Here is a 15,813-nt window from a genome sequence, read left to right as displayed (position 1 = left end):
ATCCTTTACATTCCAATAAAAAACGACTCCATCCTGTCTGGCACTCCAGCTGTTCGTTTCCACTCAGATTGTGCATCCACTTTTCAAACACATTAGTAAATCGGCACAAAAAATCATTTGTGATCATTTTAAAACGATCCAAATCTTGATGAGAAGCTGTCTCTCATATTCTTTTTGTCAGTATTTAGCAAATGTGGAACCGGTTTTACACACAGCTTTATCATACTTAATCATTCCTGTAAAATTACCCGCACACTTTCACTAGCAATATCCAGTAATTAACACTCCTCTAACAGCCGATCGTTCAATATCTGATTGTGCGTTTCTGTGTGTTTTAATGTGTGGTTTCAGGTTTGGGACGTGCTTCACGTCGATCATGCACACACCAGCAGATAGTAAACCAATAAATTAAACACCACTATACGCTTTTCTCCTTTTTTCCACTATGGTTGAATGAAAAAGGTAAAACAGTATGCCCTTGCGTGACTTGAGTGCTATTAGTGGATTCCTTCGCTGACTACGGTTAGACGTTTAGATACGCTGCCGGCACATGGAAGTTAGCTTTCGTGCAACTCCTGATTAAAGTACCGTATTCTTTCATGTGCCAACGTTCAGATTCCACAGCTGTGTGAAACACGTAAGAGAGGTCGTCAACTCCGATCTCTTTCATTCAACTTTTATACATACTGACTGCTAAAAATAGAATACTTCTGTCCGAAAAAAAAACATTACGTATTCAAATTCAACCACTGACTGTCATTACATACAATGGGTTTATATGTTGATGGTCATTTCTTCATGTCTCACATTTCCTGTATATGGGATCTAGAAAACCATCTTCTGCTTCGTATTAGTACGTGGGCTCGTGTTAGGGAAGAACCAGGTTTGATTCCTAGTACCGTAATCACTTGTTTTTACCCACGCTATACCCAGTAGATCAGCACCTAAGAGAAAAATTAATCGAACACACAATACATACTGGTGGACTACTAAGTAACAAAGAACAGCTACTAAGCACTGACGTTCATCTCGTGCCGTACAAGCTAATGGAATGGAGAACAGAATTAGATATGCGGTGTGTTATTACGGGAAGCATTGGAGACGAGTATCTCAAACTGATAAACGTCACTATAATCGGATTCGCGTGGAACGGGACTCTAATGGATACAAGGCCCACACAGGTAGGTTTCTACAAATAGTTTAAATGTGGGTGATTTGAAGAGTACTCAGCCGATTTCCTTCTTTATGTTTCTCAAATCCGATAGCTAGTGCATCGTCTCTGATCGCCTCATCGAGGGCGGTACGTTAAAATTAAACATAGGTCTATCTTCCTTTTGTGAAGCTCTATTCTGAGAGTCAACAAATGCTTTTATTGCATTGAACTGTTCCAAAAATATTATCGAACGCAAATTCAGTTGCTGTATCTCTGACATAACTCTGACACGTTTACAAAATGAAATCAAAAAATATGGCAAAAATTTATAGTTTCTATACACAAACATTTTCAGTTCCTTGCAAAAATTACGAGTAGTGTACCGATGAAGTTGCAAACTGTGTCACAAATGGAGTTATGTTCAATTACTTTTTCATGACAGGCTGGGCTACGATACAAAAATAAAAATACAATCGTAAATGCCACGAGCTATTTATTCACCGAATCCTGGGAACGAAGTCTACTCCAGCACATTGTTGAAGGAAGTAGCAGAGTTGAGTTTAACGTAACACAGACAGGTATGACCGCACTTACCTATATTAAAACAAAACGGACATTCCCAGACTTTTTTCCGACCTTAACAAGACAAGAGCTAGAATGAGATAGCGAGGGAGGGAAGTCTTGCGCCAGATCCGAAAGACGCGCTCGGATAGCTAGAGATGTACAGCTCTTCTTGTGAAGGACTAAAAGTTCGGGTTAAAGCCCCGCTGAGAGTAGTCATTCACAATTTCTTGGAACGGGAAAGTATGGAGGGGAGCAGGGAGGGAAGGGGGGGGAAGCGTGTCAATAGAAGAACCGACACAATCTCCTGAGTGGTGACTAATTTGCCCGTTAAAAATTCTATACAATCGGACGTTTCACAGCTGAAGCCCATTTGGGACTAATCATGAAACTCGAGAAATACAATCCTTCGAAACAAGCCTCAAGGAATGTAGACTTCACTGACGTATACTGCTGACGAAGTCTTCTTCTATCGGGCGGTGCGTTAATTTATATATAGTGTACGGTTTTAGGAAATTTCCCCAATAGATGAAAACTTTAACAAAACAGCATCCGGACTCTTGGGTTTCGAAAGTAGTGATCTTAACAACTGACTTCACAGCTGTAAATTCGCCACACCACTGACATTACGTTCCAAACACCAAATATCATTATAGTATGCTGGCCTAGCACCTGTGAGAATCTGACGACGTGAAGCTACGCAGACGAGACTAGATAGATCAGTTCGTAAGAGCAGCCCCTTGAAAGGCAAATGTCCAGCCTGAAGTCGCATCAGAGAAACAGTTCTGTTCTCACAAGAAGTTTCGAATTATCTGTGTGGATAGAAGACGAGACTTCTAAGACGCTTTGGCAACGATAGCTTCCAAATAGTCCTCTGTACTGCGATGCTTGATTGGAATTAATCACCTTAACTGAGCCAACAGGTAATATGCTAAAGATTCTGATGATCAATGTTCTGGAACACAAATGCCATAACTGCGATGAAATCATCCCACATAAAGATGTCATATTCAGTAGCTAGAGTCATAAAAACAATATTATACAACTATCAGCAATTTGAGAAAAAAGTAAAATCTTCAAAACAGCTCGGTTATGCTGACGTATCTTAAGAACACACACTTTCACATTTCTCAAACCACAAGTGCAGCTACCAAAATAAAAAAAATAAAAAATGGGCCTTACGACTATGGTCCCAAGATCTTTATGTTTTTATGCCTTGTGTTGGATGCAGACAGGTTATTGCGGAGGCATAAATCATGAATGCTTACTTTAAGAAACTTGTATAAGCACGATGAACTACATAAATGACTAAGCTTATTCTGTACATAACTTGGACCATTAATAACTTCCGGGTAGGTATTACACAATACGGGCGTATAAGAGGCAGAAACTGATTTAATACAGAAATAATTTTCTGCTAAAGTCAAGGGGGTACACTACATTCAAAAAGTTACCTAGATATTTTCGATATAATAGCAAATACAGTGAAACGCAGTTATCTTGGACAACGTCTTCGTAAAAATTTTCTCTGTAAAAAGAAAGCTAATTTGGCTGTCAGTAATAAAATACATTAGGCATATTGTTCAGGAACACCTACGTCCAAATTCATACATATTGTCGGATAATATAATTTTCAGTCACTGCTGATATTCAAATAAAGTCTCTTTTGCATATTCGGAAGTGCATTTTGAATGTATACTAATCCGAAACATGTTGATATTTTCGTCTTCGCGTGTACTTCTTCCCGATACCCGAAAAGAGCGCTGTCAGAAGAAACACATATACACCTGTATCTGAATACGCGTGACGCTCACTGTTACCTGCAGTGCGGAACCCATCAAAACAAACAATATCAGTCACTTAACAACTTCGTAATGCCACTTCTATTTTTGACAATTATTATGGTTACGCCAGAAACATGACGTAAAAACATACACAGTTTCGTTAGCAACAACGAATTAAAACTGTTCGAAAGAATGAAGCGATCATCAAATTATTAAGCCACTGCTCAACGAAATATATTGATCTGATTAATTACGATATAATAATTAAATGATACCATAAACAAAATATTGCCACTAACAAATCGAAAGCACAAACAAATACTTAACGTTTAAGCAATGTAGAAGCATATTACATACCTTAACGAAAGCAGTTCAACATTTGGCATGCGCCTAAGAAGGCTTACATCACATAGATTGCTTCCCCTGTAAACATAAATGTAGTTTCAGCTCAAAACTGCTGATGCGTATCAATGAGCATAAAGCACAACACTTCATGTCTCACTAGAAACTGTTATATATACATTGTTTACAGGAAAAAATGCTTACCAACAATTCAGTTTGCGCACTAATGATATATCTGATGTTTTTGTTCTCGCAACAACCATTTCTTCTGTTAACCTACTCATCGTTCACAACAAACCTACAACAACGCTTGATGTATATGTTTGAACTACCGTCTGCTTACGAACATACGTATTTTCAAAGATAGCATTAAAGAAATTGTAGTTTTCAGAGCATTCGCAAGAAATACCACTCGATATCAAACCAAAGATACTACTCGAGAGATTAGTTATTACTGCACGAGATATCGATAGTAACAAATAGAAAATTTATATTACTAATACGTTTATAGATATATGGAATTACTGAGGATACGCTGCTCAAAGAACTCCAAAATCAGCACTAACACGGCTGATGTGTTGTCTGACTTTGTTTTTTCCACTGAATGGATATGTACTTTGAAAAAGCATGCTAGGCAAAATTGTCCCTGCCTCTGCAATGGGTATTTCGTCACAACGATGCGTGCGGAATACAGATAAATCATTAAATAATGCTTCCTAATGTCCTTTAAGATAATCAGCAGTACAGCATGTTTCTAATTTTAAAAAATCGTGGTGTCTTCTGTATATTTCGTTTATTTGGAAGAAAATGGTCTCTGTTTCCCTTAAGAAAAGTGGCAGTTTTATAATTTTTGAATATGAAACATACTTGTTACTTGGAAAATATTTTCCTTTTTAAAAGCATTCCTCACGCTTTTTGTATTCTTTAAATAGGATAATGTATTGACTTTGTGGTAACTGTTTGTTTTACTTACCATAATAACTCTCTCCTCCATGGCATGCGACTATCCTTTTGCTAATTTACACTTTGCACCACTGTTATTTAAACGACGTAGTTACATGTCATATCACGTATCAAAATAATGATGAAGAGTATCAGTACATTGTTTACATTTCTTGCCAGCATACTGCACAAATATACTGGTTAAAATCATCACAAGTCTCACATTCAAGCAGATACAATAAAGTGAGCAGATCCATTGTTTATGTTCACCCTGTAAACAACCCAGCGGTGCAATGCACTTGCTGATAAACATTTTGTGTGTGTGAGTGTATACATGTGTGTTTATTTTATTTCTTTATTTGTTTATTAGCCCATAAGGCCGCTTTCATGCTTATAAGACACCAACCACAGTTACATGTGTATATTTTATCTTTATTAAAACACAGATTGTGCTGCCCAGTATGCAAGTATATATTTACACAGCACTTCAGTTAAACATATCACAAGTAAAAGTAAAGATTGTTTTGGACATCCCAGTGTTTATTACACTTGGTCCTGATGGATGTGGTATGCATTGCCTTCCTCCGACCCTTGAACTGACATACCTGGCTAATTATAGGGGGACCTAAGAGTTTAATGTGGATTCTGAACCACAGCGCAACTCACATTTTTCATGCCTACAAAGATTGCCAGAGTTGAAAGAAGAGAGAGATAGGCTAAATTTAGTTGTATTATACACAGTTGTTATACACACACTCTTAAGAATAATAAGAACAGAAGCTGTTTGTTAGTAATTAAATTAATATATCACTTACATCACTATTTACAAATTCATCAACAGTGTTGAAAGCTTTTTCTTCCAGCCAGTATTCAACAGCTCTTCTGAACTTACTGATTTTTAACTGCTTCATTCCACTGGTAATCTGTCAATAAGAGATTTCCTTACATGCAGAAATGTTTTTATATATTTGATGGTCTAGAGCAGGGAATATTCAAAGAGTGCTGTTTTCAGTTCTACAATATTGCATATTCAATCTATTTTCATGTTCTGCTGAATCTGTCTTCGTGTGCATAAGCATGTAAAATATGTATAGATTTGGGGTAGTCATTGCTTTGTTTTTAGTGAAATTCATTTTGCAAGGAGCATTGGTGCTCAGCCCAAACATGCATTGAATAGCTTTTTTTTCTGCCACAGAAATCTCTTTTGGTACACAAGGAGTAGTTGTTTTACACTAACACATGTTTTTAATTTCCTGATTAGGAACAACATGTGGGATAGTTTGTTGCATAAATTATCTGTGTGTGTTTTCCAGTTCAATTTGGTATTGAGGTGGATACCAAGTAATAGGACAATCTTTATCAAGGCAGCCATTACCTGCATGTAATATGGAGAATACTATACCCTCAGTTTTGCTAAGGCTTATAATGTTAATGCATTTGGCCAAAAGCATGTAAATGCCTTTTTCTTCTTCTTCATAAGTTCATTCATTTTCTGCATAGCATTTGCATCATTATAGATAGCAAAAAATGTGGTATCATCTGCATACATTACTGCTTTGAAATGTAAGAGATCTTTAACATAAACAATGAAAAGAAATGGTCCAAATGCCAATTGTTGAGGCATTCCTCTTATTACATTCAGAAAGCCTGATTGTAGTGAGCAGAGGGACCCATTACAAATAAAGTAAATTTGATAAAAATGTGTTTTCACCACTGGTGTTAATTATTGTCAGTCATATGTTCTCTGTGTTTCGAGATATAGTTACGTCATACTGAAAGAGAGTCCATCTCTAACCAGCACCATGTAGCCATTACCCTTTTGTAATATCTAATATTTATCTATCCTTAAATGGACAGTATGCATTGAATGGATGTTGTCAAAAATAAACATAGTTTACAGAACACAAAACTTAAATGCACACATAATTAAATACACAAAATATTCCTTACATTAGATCATTAGCTAGAAAAGTGAACTGAAGACTTAGCCCCAGTGTTAGGGCACCATGCTTACACCAGAGAAACTGAGAGTGGGAGTAGTAATAATGTACATAATAGTATTCCTTCAGGTGTAATGCTAGCATACTGCACATCTATATGACAATGCCCTGACCTACATAGCACAACAATTGGACATTGACTGTCACATTTCTTTGACAATGTTTTCTCACGGTGTAGTGAGTAAAAGTCCATATTTCCCATGAATCAATCATTGGTCACTTTAATTCTGATTCTTGATTGAAAAGAAAAAAAAGTAGGCTAATGTAGTCTGCCTTGTTTAAAACTATGTTGTCTCATTCACATAAATAATGACTCATTTATTCTGGCACCTTTTAAGAACAAAGCATAAGGACAGAATATTTTTTCTCGGAGTTTCCTTGCTAGCCCAGAGTTCAGTTTTATGCAAGAAAACTGTAGTTTTCACAAAAATGATATTTATTTGTATTGTTCATAATGTTACAGAAATTGCTACATAATAGCACATTTAGCCACACCATGAGTGGGACAGTTATTGTGTATGCATTGCTTCTAGACACTTGAATCTCACTCTGCTCAGCAATGTTCACTGCTGCTGTAACTTGCACTGCACTTACTAGCTGACACTCAACTTTCACATTTTACTTATATGTTCCATCAACTTTTCTGCCAGCAATGCCCTTACCTAACTCCATCTCATTGTCTGTAATCTTAATGACTTTAACAGGAACTCATAGCACTTGTTTACAAAAGCATTACCTGTGATCACTTTCCCTTCATGGAGTGCACATTGATAGTGGGGATTGCTTTGAAATGTGCCTAGATCTGTGACTGTGTTAGTTCCCTTTATGGCTGGGCCTATGTTCATCTTTGCTGAGTAATAGATGTTCCTTTAGCTCACACCTCGATTCTATTGTCTATCGGCTTTTGCCATAACAGTTAACTTTCAAAAAATAACATTTGTTAAATAATTTGCATATTACATTATGTAATTTCCAAAAGTGTATTGTATCTTATTTAATAAATATTGTACTTGAAAACCCTGGATAGAACATGAATAATGGAGGGTCTAAAGGAAACCACACACCATATACATTAGGTGCTCTGTGATCAACAGGCGTGTAAAAGACACTAAAAAAAGGACACTCAGTTCTCTTCTGTAGGAGTGTTATTCATTTCAGATGCACACCAACAGTGCAGTTCTACAGCTGTACACCATATTTTCAAGTGGTCAAAATTTGTAAAAGTATATGTATTAAGAATTTTGTTGGTAACTGTTTAAAACAATCTGCTAAGGGAACATTGTGGATTACTTATTTTCCCACACACAAAATATCCATGACTTTTCTTTTTTCAAATTTTCACATTGACCACCCCAAGAATCTAACAATAATACAGACTTTTTTTCCACATTGTGAAACAAATTCATTGTCAAATATCTTTTGACGTTGTCACATGTCACTTTACCAGATTGTGATGCTGTCACAAGGACATTTTGGGCTTCAGAAAGAGATTTGTGAATTCTTCGTCCAAACTCTCCATTAGTTTCTTTTAAAATTTGGAAAAGAGGAAGGTGGTTGGTGATAAAAAACCATTTTGAGCATTGAACATGAAGACAAGGAAAAGGCTCAACAGGACAGCGACAGTTGTTGGTTGTATGTGGTATTCAATGTTGGAAGGACTTTGTGAGAAGATTTGTAGACTTAGTTCTGCTGAATGATTGGGGTGTCAATCTCAAATTGAGAAACAATATAATCAAGCTGCAATCACTACTGCATAATCAATTCTGTTCACCAGTGTTTTTCAGTATACTGAAATGTATAAATATTTTGATCCAGCAGCCACTATGAATAAGACACAAAGCAATTATAGACATTGCTGCAGGTGAGTACTGATTTACATAAATGGGGAAAGTTAAAAATTTCCACTGGATTGGGATTTGAACCGGGGTCTCTTTGCTTACTAGGCCGATGCTAGAGTCGTTGGTGCAGTTGTGCTGACTACTATGTCGGGATGGCTTAGTCGCAGCTGGCACGGTAGCTCAGCACATTTGGTCTGAGGGTTAGCTGCTTTCTGTAATAAAAAACTGAGAGAATGGATCAACAATGAACTTTAACAGGTGTCATGGGATGTCCACCTCGAACATATCCAACGAACAATTATGAACAAAATGAGATCAGCAAAAAAATAATGGTGATAGCATCTGCCAAGTAAGAGGGAAACCTGGGTTTGAATCCCAATCTGGCAGAAATTTTCAACTTCCCCCATTGATTTAAATCAGTACCTACTTGAGGCTAATGACTTTAATTCCTTTGTGTCTTAATTCATAGTGGCTGCTGGATGAAAATGGTGCCTGTTCTTTTGGACCTGGGTTCAAATCCTGGCCCAGCACAAATTTTCAACTTTTCCAATTGCCTTAAATGAACGCCCATTTGCACTCATGTCTGCAATTCCTTTGTGTTATACTGAAACATGCCTGGTACAAATTAGGACATTTTAGAAGACTGCCCACCCTAATTTCAGAATCCTCCTGCATTTTGTTTTACATTGTGTAGTCTGCCCTGTGCATCATGTAAAACAAATTCATTCATTTTATGTGCATGGTGTAAAAATGTTTTGTTTTAAGCATTTCTTTGCACATAGTCATTTCTGTGATGATTTTGAACCACAATTAGCAAAACACATGTGGTAAAGGGTAAACTAAAAAACAAAGAAAATGTGAATTTAATATGTAAAATAAAAATGTATAGTTCAAATTAAAAATAAGTAAAAAAATAATTGAAGCAATAATTAATTTTCAGATACATTCTGAGAGAGAGAGAGAGAGAGAGAGAGAGAGAGAGAGAGAGAGAGAGAGAGAGAGAGAGGCCATGAAGGAATTATCTAGATGAGATGGAAATCAGCAGCTATGATGTACATATGAAATGATTACAGTTTCAGAAAAATTGGATGATTTATTCAAGAGAAAGCGCTTCACACATTGAGCAAGTCAGTAATGTGTTGTTCCGCCTCTGGCCCTTACACAAACAGCTATTCAGCTTGTCACTGATTGATTGAGCTGTTGGATGTCCTCCTGAGGGATATCGAGCCAAATTCTGCCCAGCTGGTGAATTCAATCATCAAAATCTTGAGCTTGTTAGAGGACTCTGCCCAAAATGCTCCAAATATTCTCAGTTGGGCAGAGATCTGGCAATCTTGCTGGCCAAAGTAGGGTTTGGCAAGCATGAAGACAAGCAGCAGGAACTCTCACCTTGTGTGGGTGGGAATTATCTTGCTGAAATGTATGCCCAGGATGGCTTGCCACAAATGACAAGAAAGCAGAGCATAGAATATTGTCAACATACCACTGTGATGTAAGTTTCCCATTGACAACACCAAAAGAGTTAGTCCAATGAAAAGAAATGTCACCCCATGTCACCACCCCTGGCTGTTAGATCGTATTGTGGACAACACTCATGTTGGTATACAGTCACCATCCATGGCATCTCCAGACATACATGTCTCCGCTGATCATAGGGGCTCAGTTCAAAGTCGGTCTCGTCACAGAACATAATTCTACTCCAGTCAATGAGTATACTGAGTAGAGTACTCCACCAATGAAGACACATATGAAATGATCAGTAGCCAAGGGTACAGAAGGTTACTTCTGTTTTGTTTTCATATAATGGACATTAAATATCAGTACTTGATGTATGCAGCCTGCCAACAACTTTTTGTGATGAAATAAAAATGAGTTTCATTTTGGTTGTAGGAGCAGTGCAAACATTTTTCGTTTAGACTTGTTTGACTTGTGTTACAAATCAGTGTTTCAGTGCCTCACATCAGTATTTCTGACTTGTGTCGTAAGTACAGTGAACTGCTTGAACAAGGATTAGGAAGCACTACAGACTTAGAAGGTTGCATTACTGTTAGCAAAACAATCTGCAACCACGATGTTTTCTTGCTAGGTCTGTTCCCTATGCAAATGTGAGCAGTTTCACAGGAACTGCAATGATGGAAAGACTATCTTGTTCTTTCTCTGCTTCATCTTCTTCGAATACTTATGCTGTAAATAGCATTTTTTTTTTTTACATTATGCTGACATATGTAATGGGCTGATCATGTTTGTAATATAGTGTGTACCTTATTGATAGTAGTTAGGTACACTCTGATTTTCCAGCTACTCTATTCACTATCTCTTTGAATTCATTTATATTGTTTGTCCTTGCTAAAATGTCAACACAGTCAGTTTACTAAAACATTTTAAAATTTAGTTTGGTGTTTTCCCTATCATCCTTGAATGTTGCATTTGGCTTTATAACAGATGCAATGGTACGGTTTGCTGATAATATTTTAATGCCATTTTAGCTGATATTTGTATCCTGTTCAGTATGGTTTACATGTAGAGATAGATGTTCAAGTGACATGAGATTTTTTAAATTTAGATTTGGATGTGCATGTAAGGATCAGGTCAACGTGCCCATTTAGGGTCAAAGAGAGGAAACCACAAAAATAGTGTTTTGAGATAAACTGATTTAATGGTTTTGTGGAAAACTGAGTACTTTCTAATAGCCTTTTGTAAACTTTTTGATGATAAATAACAAGTATATTTCATTTATTGTAGTTTTCTACCAGGTGTTAAATATTCTAGTCACTTTGTAGATGCTAATGAAATATTTTTTGAAATTATGCATGTCTGTCTGATCCTAACTTAATGCCTGCTGCTATATAACACACAGCCACCAAACAAGTAATACACAGCTTTAAGAAACATTACAGTATTAGAGATTACTGCAGCTGTGTTTATAATGTCTTTATCAATACACATTACTTGGAACAAACAATGGAAACGTATGTCATTGCTATTCAGTGACTACAATATGCAAGATAACTGTTTCTCAGCATGTTTATTGTCAATAAACAAAACAGAAAAGATAAAGAATATTATTATTTTAACAATGCATTATTGGTGAGTAATAACAATGAACACATAGAAAATAACTGAGCGCTAACAGAAATGACATTCTTGTGGTTTTATCTTCACACAATGAACATAGGAATATTCAGTTGAACAAAATAGTGCTCTCTCAAACCAATTTACTGTTAATGCATTACTGTCTCAAAAATGATGAAAAATATACATTGAAAAGAGTAATGTAAGCCATAAATGGGTTACATGAAATAACTAATGTCATGAACAAGTAAAAACAAATGAGACCAAAAAAAGAAATAAAACCATGCCATGTTTTCGTCATTAGCAGTATAGAGTCCCTGATATAATGTGTGACACCTAGGTACTGTAATATCCTTATTGCATAAATCTAAAAGATCTCTCTCTCTCTCTCTCTCTCTCTCTCTCTCTCTCTCTCTCTCTCTCTCTCTCTCTCTCTCTCTCTCTCTCTCTCTTTCTTCTTCTTCTTCTTCTTATGCAGAGAGCATCATAGTATTCTGGCACAAAATATTGTTTTCAGGTCTCGAATTCAATGGATTTTGTAGGCCACGTCTTTTCTTGATGTGCAAAATCTGAAATTTGGTATTGTCCTAGGAATACTTGAAAAATATCACATCAGGCTGATCTTTTTTGTTATTGCATGCAAACAATCTTAAGCCAACTTACAGATTCTCCATTTTCAGCTGTTTGCTTATTCCACATTAATTTCCCCTGAAGCTAGTTAAAATCTAAAATTTGACATTTATTTCATTTCTGTCACTTTGTAGGCCCACTTGTTTGAGGTTATTGTTTCAACAGTATACCAGCCAGTGAGATCAGAAACATCCACACGTTTCCTTCAATGCTCTAAATTAGCAAAGACTTGTAAACAGTTTATCAATACTTGTGTTGTAGATATGAGTAATTTTCAAAGAGAGTTGTTTGCCAGACGTGGCGTGCTCCTTAACAGGTCAGGTAAACAAACCTTAGGTACTCTTTTAAATGCAGCAACTATGAAAGAAATCAACAAAACATCTCCTCACTCGGAACCTGTTGCCCTTCAATGGCTCCAGCAATCCCATCAGACTAATTTCCAGGCTGAGAGTTTCCGCAAAACAGGTAACAATGAGCCTATTGTTTCTGAGCCCACAACTACTTTTTTAGGCAAAAGCAGCTGCCTTCAGCAAATACCAAAGCTATGACAATTTTTCACCATAATATAGGAGGACTTATAAACAAACTTAATGAAATTTCTGTTCTTTTAGGTGACCCACAAGAGATAAAGGATGCTGATGTTTTACGCTTTAGTGAACACCACATGAGAAATGTTGAAATTTTACAGCTCAGTGGTCTAGCAACACTTTACTGTAGATCTATCATGAATGGTGGATTAGTAATTTACTTAAAAATAACATATCATATAGCACACTGAATTTAAAGAGTCACTGTATTGAACAAGATATTGAAATATGTGGTGTAGAAATTACTGTAAGTGACTGTACAGCTGTAGTGTTAGCACTATGCAGAGCTCCCTCAGGGAAAATAAATGTGTTCCTGAGGCAGTTAGATTCTGTCTTATCGCAAGTGTACTCAAAATCCAAGGATATAACAATTACAGGTGATTTCAATGTAGATTTCCTAAATGAAAGCAGTGGTAAAGCAGATCTAGAACATCTAGTTGATTCTTATAATCTGACGACAGTAGTAAATTTTCCAACTAGAGTTACCGAGAACTGTCAAAGTCTGATTGACAACATATTTATAGATAAGTCAAGAGTCAACAATATCAGTGTGCATCCCATTCTTGGCCTTTCTGATCATGGTGGTCAACTGCGTAGTCCAACTGACATCAATCTGAGCAACAGTTCTGAAAATTCTTGGAAATCTTTTAGGATAATATCTACATACATACTCCGCAATCCACCATATGGTGCATGGTGGAGGGTACCTCATACCACAACTAGCATCTTCTCTCCCTGTTCCACTCCCAAACAGAACAAGGGAAAAATGCCTATATGCCTCTGTACGAGCCCTAATCTCTCTTATCTTATCTTTGTGGTCTTTCTGCAAAATATAAGTTGGAGGCAGTAAAATTGTAATGCAGTCAGCCTTAAATGCTGGTTCTCTAAATTTCCTCAGTAGCAATTCACAATAAGAATGCCTCCTTTCCTCCAGAGACTCCCACCCGATTTCATGAAGCATTTCCGTAACACTCACGTAATGATCAAACCTACCAATAACAAATCTAGCAGCCTGCCTCTGAATTGCTTCTATGTCCTCCCTCAATCCAACCTGATAGAGACCCCAAATGCTCGAGCAGTACTCAAGAATAGGTCGTATTAGTGTTTTATAAGCGGTCTCCTTTACAGATGAATCACACCTCCTGAACCGAAGATGACTATCTGCCTTCCCCACAACTTCCATTACGTGCTTTTCCCACTTCATATCGCTCTGCAATGTTATGCCCAAATATTTAATCGATGTGACTGTGTCAAGCGCTACACTACTAATGGAGTATTCAAACATTACGGGATTCTTTTTCATATTCATCTGCATTAATTTACATTTATCTGCATTTAGAGTTAGCTGCCATTCTTTACACCAATCACAAATCCTGTCCAAGTCATCTTGTATCCTCCTACAGTCACTCAACAATGACACCTTCCCATACACCACAGCATCATTAGCAAACAGCCACACATTGCTATCCACCCTATCCAAAAGATCATTTATGTAGATAGAAAGTAACAGTGGACCTACCACACTACCCTGGGGCACTCCAGATGATACCCTCACCTCCAATGAACACTCGCCATCGAGGACAACATACTGGGTTCTATTACTTAAGAAATCTTCGAGCCACTCACATATTTTGGAACCAATCCCATATGCTCGTACCTTAGTTAGGAGTCTGCAGTGGGGCAACGAGTCAAACGCTTTCCTGATGTCAAGGAATATGGCATCCGTCTGATACCCTTCATCCATGGTTTGTAAGATATCATGTGAAAAAAGGGCTAGTTGCATTTTGGAGGAGCGATGCTTTCTAAAGCTGTGCTGATGCATGGAAACCAACTTCTCTATCTCAAGGAAATTCATTATATTTGAACTGAGAATATGTTCGAGAATCCTGCAACAAACTGATGTTAAGGATAATGGTCTGTAATTTTGAAGATCCATCCTTCTACCCTTCTTATATACAGGTGTCACCTGCCCTTTTTTTCAGTCGCTCGGGACTTCACATTGGGCAAGAGATTCACGATAAATGCAAGCTAAGCATGAAGCCAATGCAGTAGAGTACCCTCTGTAAAACCTAATTGGAATCACATCAGGACCTGGCGATTTATTTATTTTCAACCCATTCAGCTGCTTCACAAACCCAGGGATGTCTATCACTATGTCCTCCAAAATTTCAACACCAGCCTACAAGAGATAGACTGGAGTCCAGTTTTCAATTAAACAGGTGTCAACAAAAAGTATAATACATTTCTGAATGAATTTATATCTATCTTTGAAGCCACATTTCCCTAAAAAATAAAAAGAAACAGTCATGAAAGCACTGTCAAAAAGTTATGGATCACTGCAGGAATAAAAACCTCCTGCAGAACAAAGAGGATGCTATGTTATTCCTTCAGAACTTGTAATGATCCAAAGAAATGTCAGCACTACAAACTTTACTGTAGCATCCTAAAGATGGTAATACATAAGTCAAAAAATATGTGCATTAAGTCTGAAATTGATAAGTCTACAACAAAATAAAAACAATTTGTAATAAAAAAATAAAAATGAAAAATAAATAAAAAATGTGGAACAGGGCACCCATTGAAATTAAACAAGGTACCAATATTGTAAAGAAACCTGAAATGGTTGCAGAAATCTTCAACAGGCACTTTTTGTCAGTAGCAGAGAAGACAGGCTGTAAAGTTTCTGTAGACAAGTAATTGGCTCTTCTACAGAAAGATACCAGTAATAGACCCCCACAATTATCCTTACCACATGTTACAGTAAAAGAGATTGAAAGAATTATTATGCCATTAAAAAATAAAAAGTCTGTTGGTGTGGGCAATATTTCCTGTAAAATAGTGAAATATTGCTATAAATATATGAGTCCAATCTTATGCAATGTATTCAATACATCTCTGCAAGAA

At 36.8% G+C, this 15,813-nt stretch overlaps 1 protein-coding gene across 3 annotated transcripts in view; it reads right to left on the bottom strand.

Annotated features, from left to right (window-relative positions):
* The window catches only part of LOC126298476 (dynein axonemal assembly factor 11-like), a 307,265-nt gene extending 303,043 nt beyond the window's left edge, over positions 1 to 4,222 (bottom strand). For 2 of the 3 annotated variants that reach the window (XM_049989811.1, XM_049989812.1), the window contains exons 1-2: positions 4,045 to 4,181; positions 3,856 to 3,921 (exon numbers count right to left, since the gene is read on the bottom strand). In XM_049989811.1, coding sequence (XP_049845768.1) covers positions 3,856 to 3,921; positions 4,045 to 4,124 — 146 coding nt within the window. In that variant the 5' untranslated portion in view covers positions 4,125 to 4,181. Of the gene's footprint in view, positions 1 to 3,855; positions 3,922 to 4,044 lie in introns of all 3 variants that reach the window. The other variant, XM_049989810.1, reaches the window with a different exon arrangement.
* Between the last annotated feature and the right edge of the window lie 11,591 nt (positions 4,223 to 15,813).

This window comes from Schistocerca gregaria, chromosome X (genome assembly GCF_023897955.1).
Source record: "Schistocerca gregaria isolate iqSchGreg1 chromosome X, iqSchGreg1.2, whole genome shotgun sequence".
Lineage (NCBI taxonomy): Eukaryota > Metazoa > Arthropoda > Insecta > Orthoptera > Acrididae > Schistocerca > Schistocerca gregaria.
The sequence above is the reverse complement of the archived record's forward strand: the minus strand, read 5'-3'. Positions and strand labels throughout refer to the sequence as shown.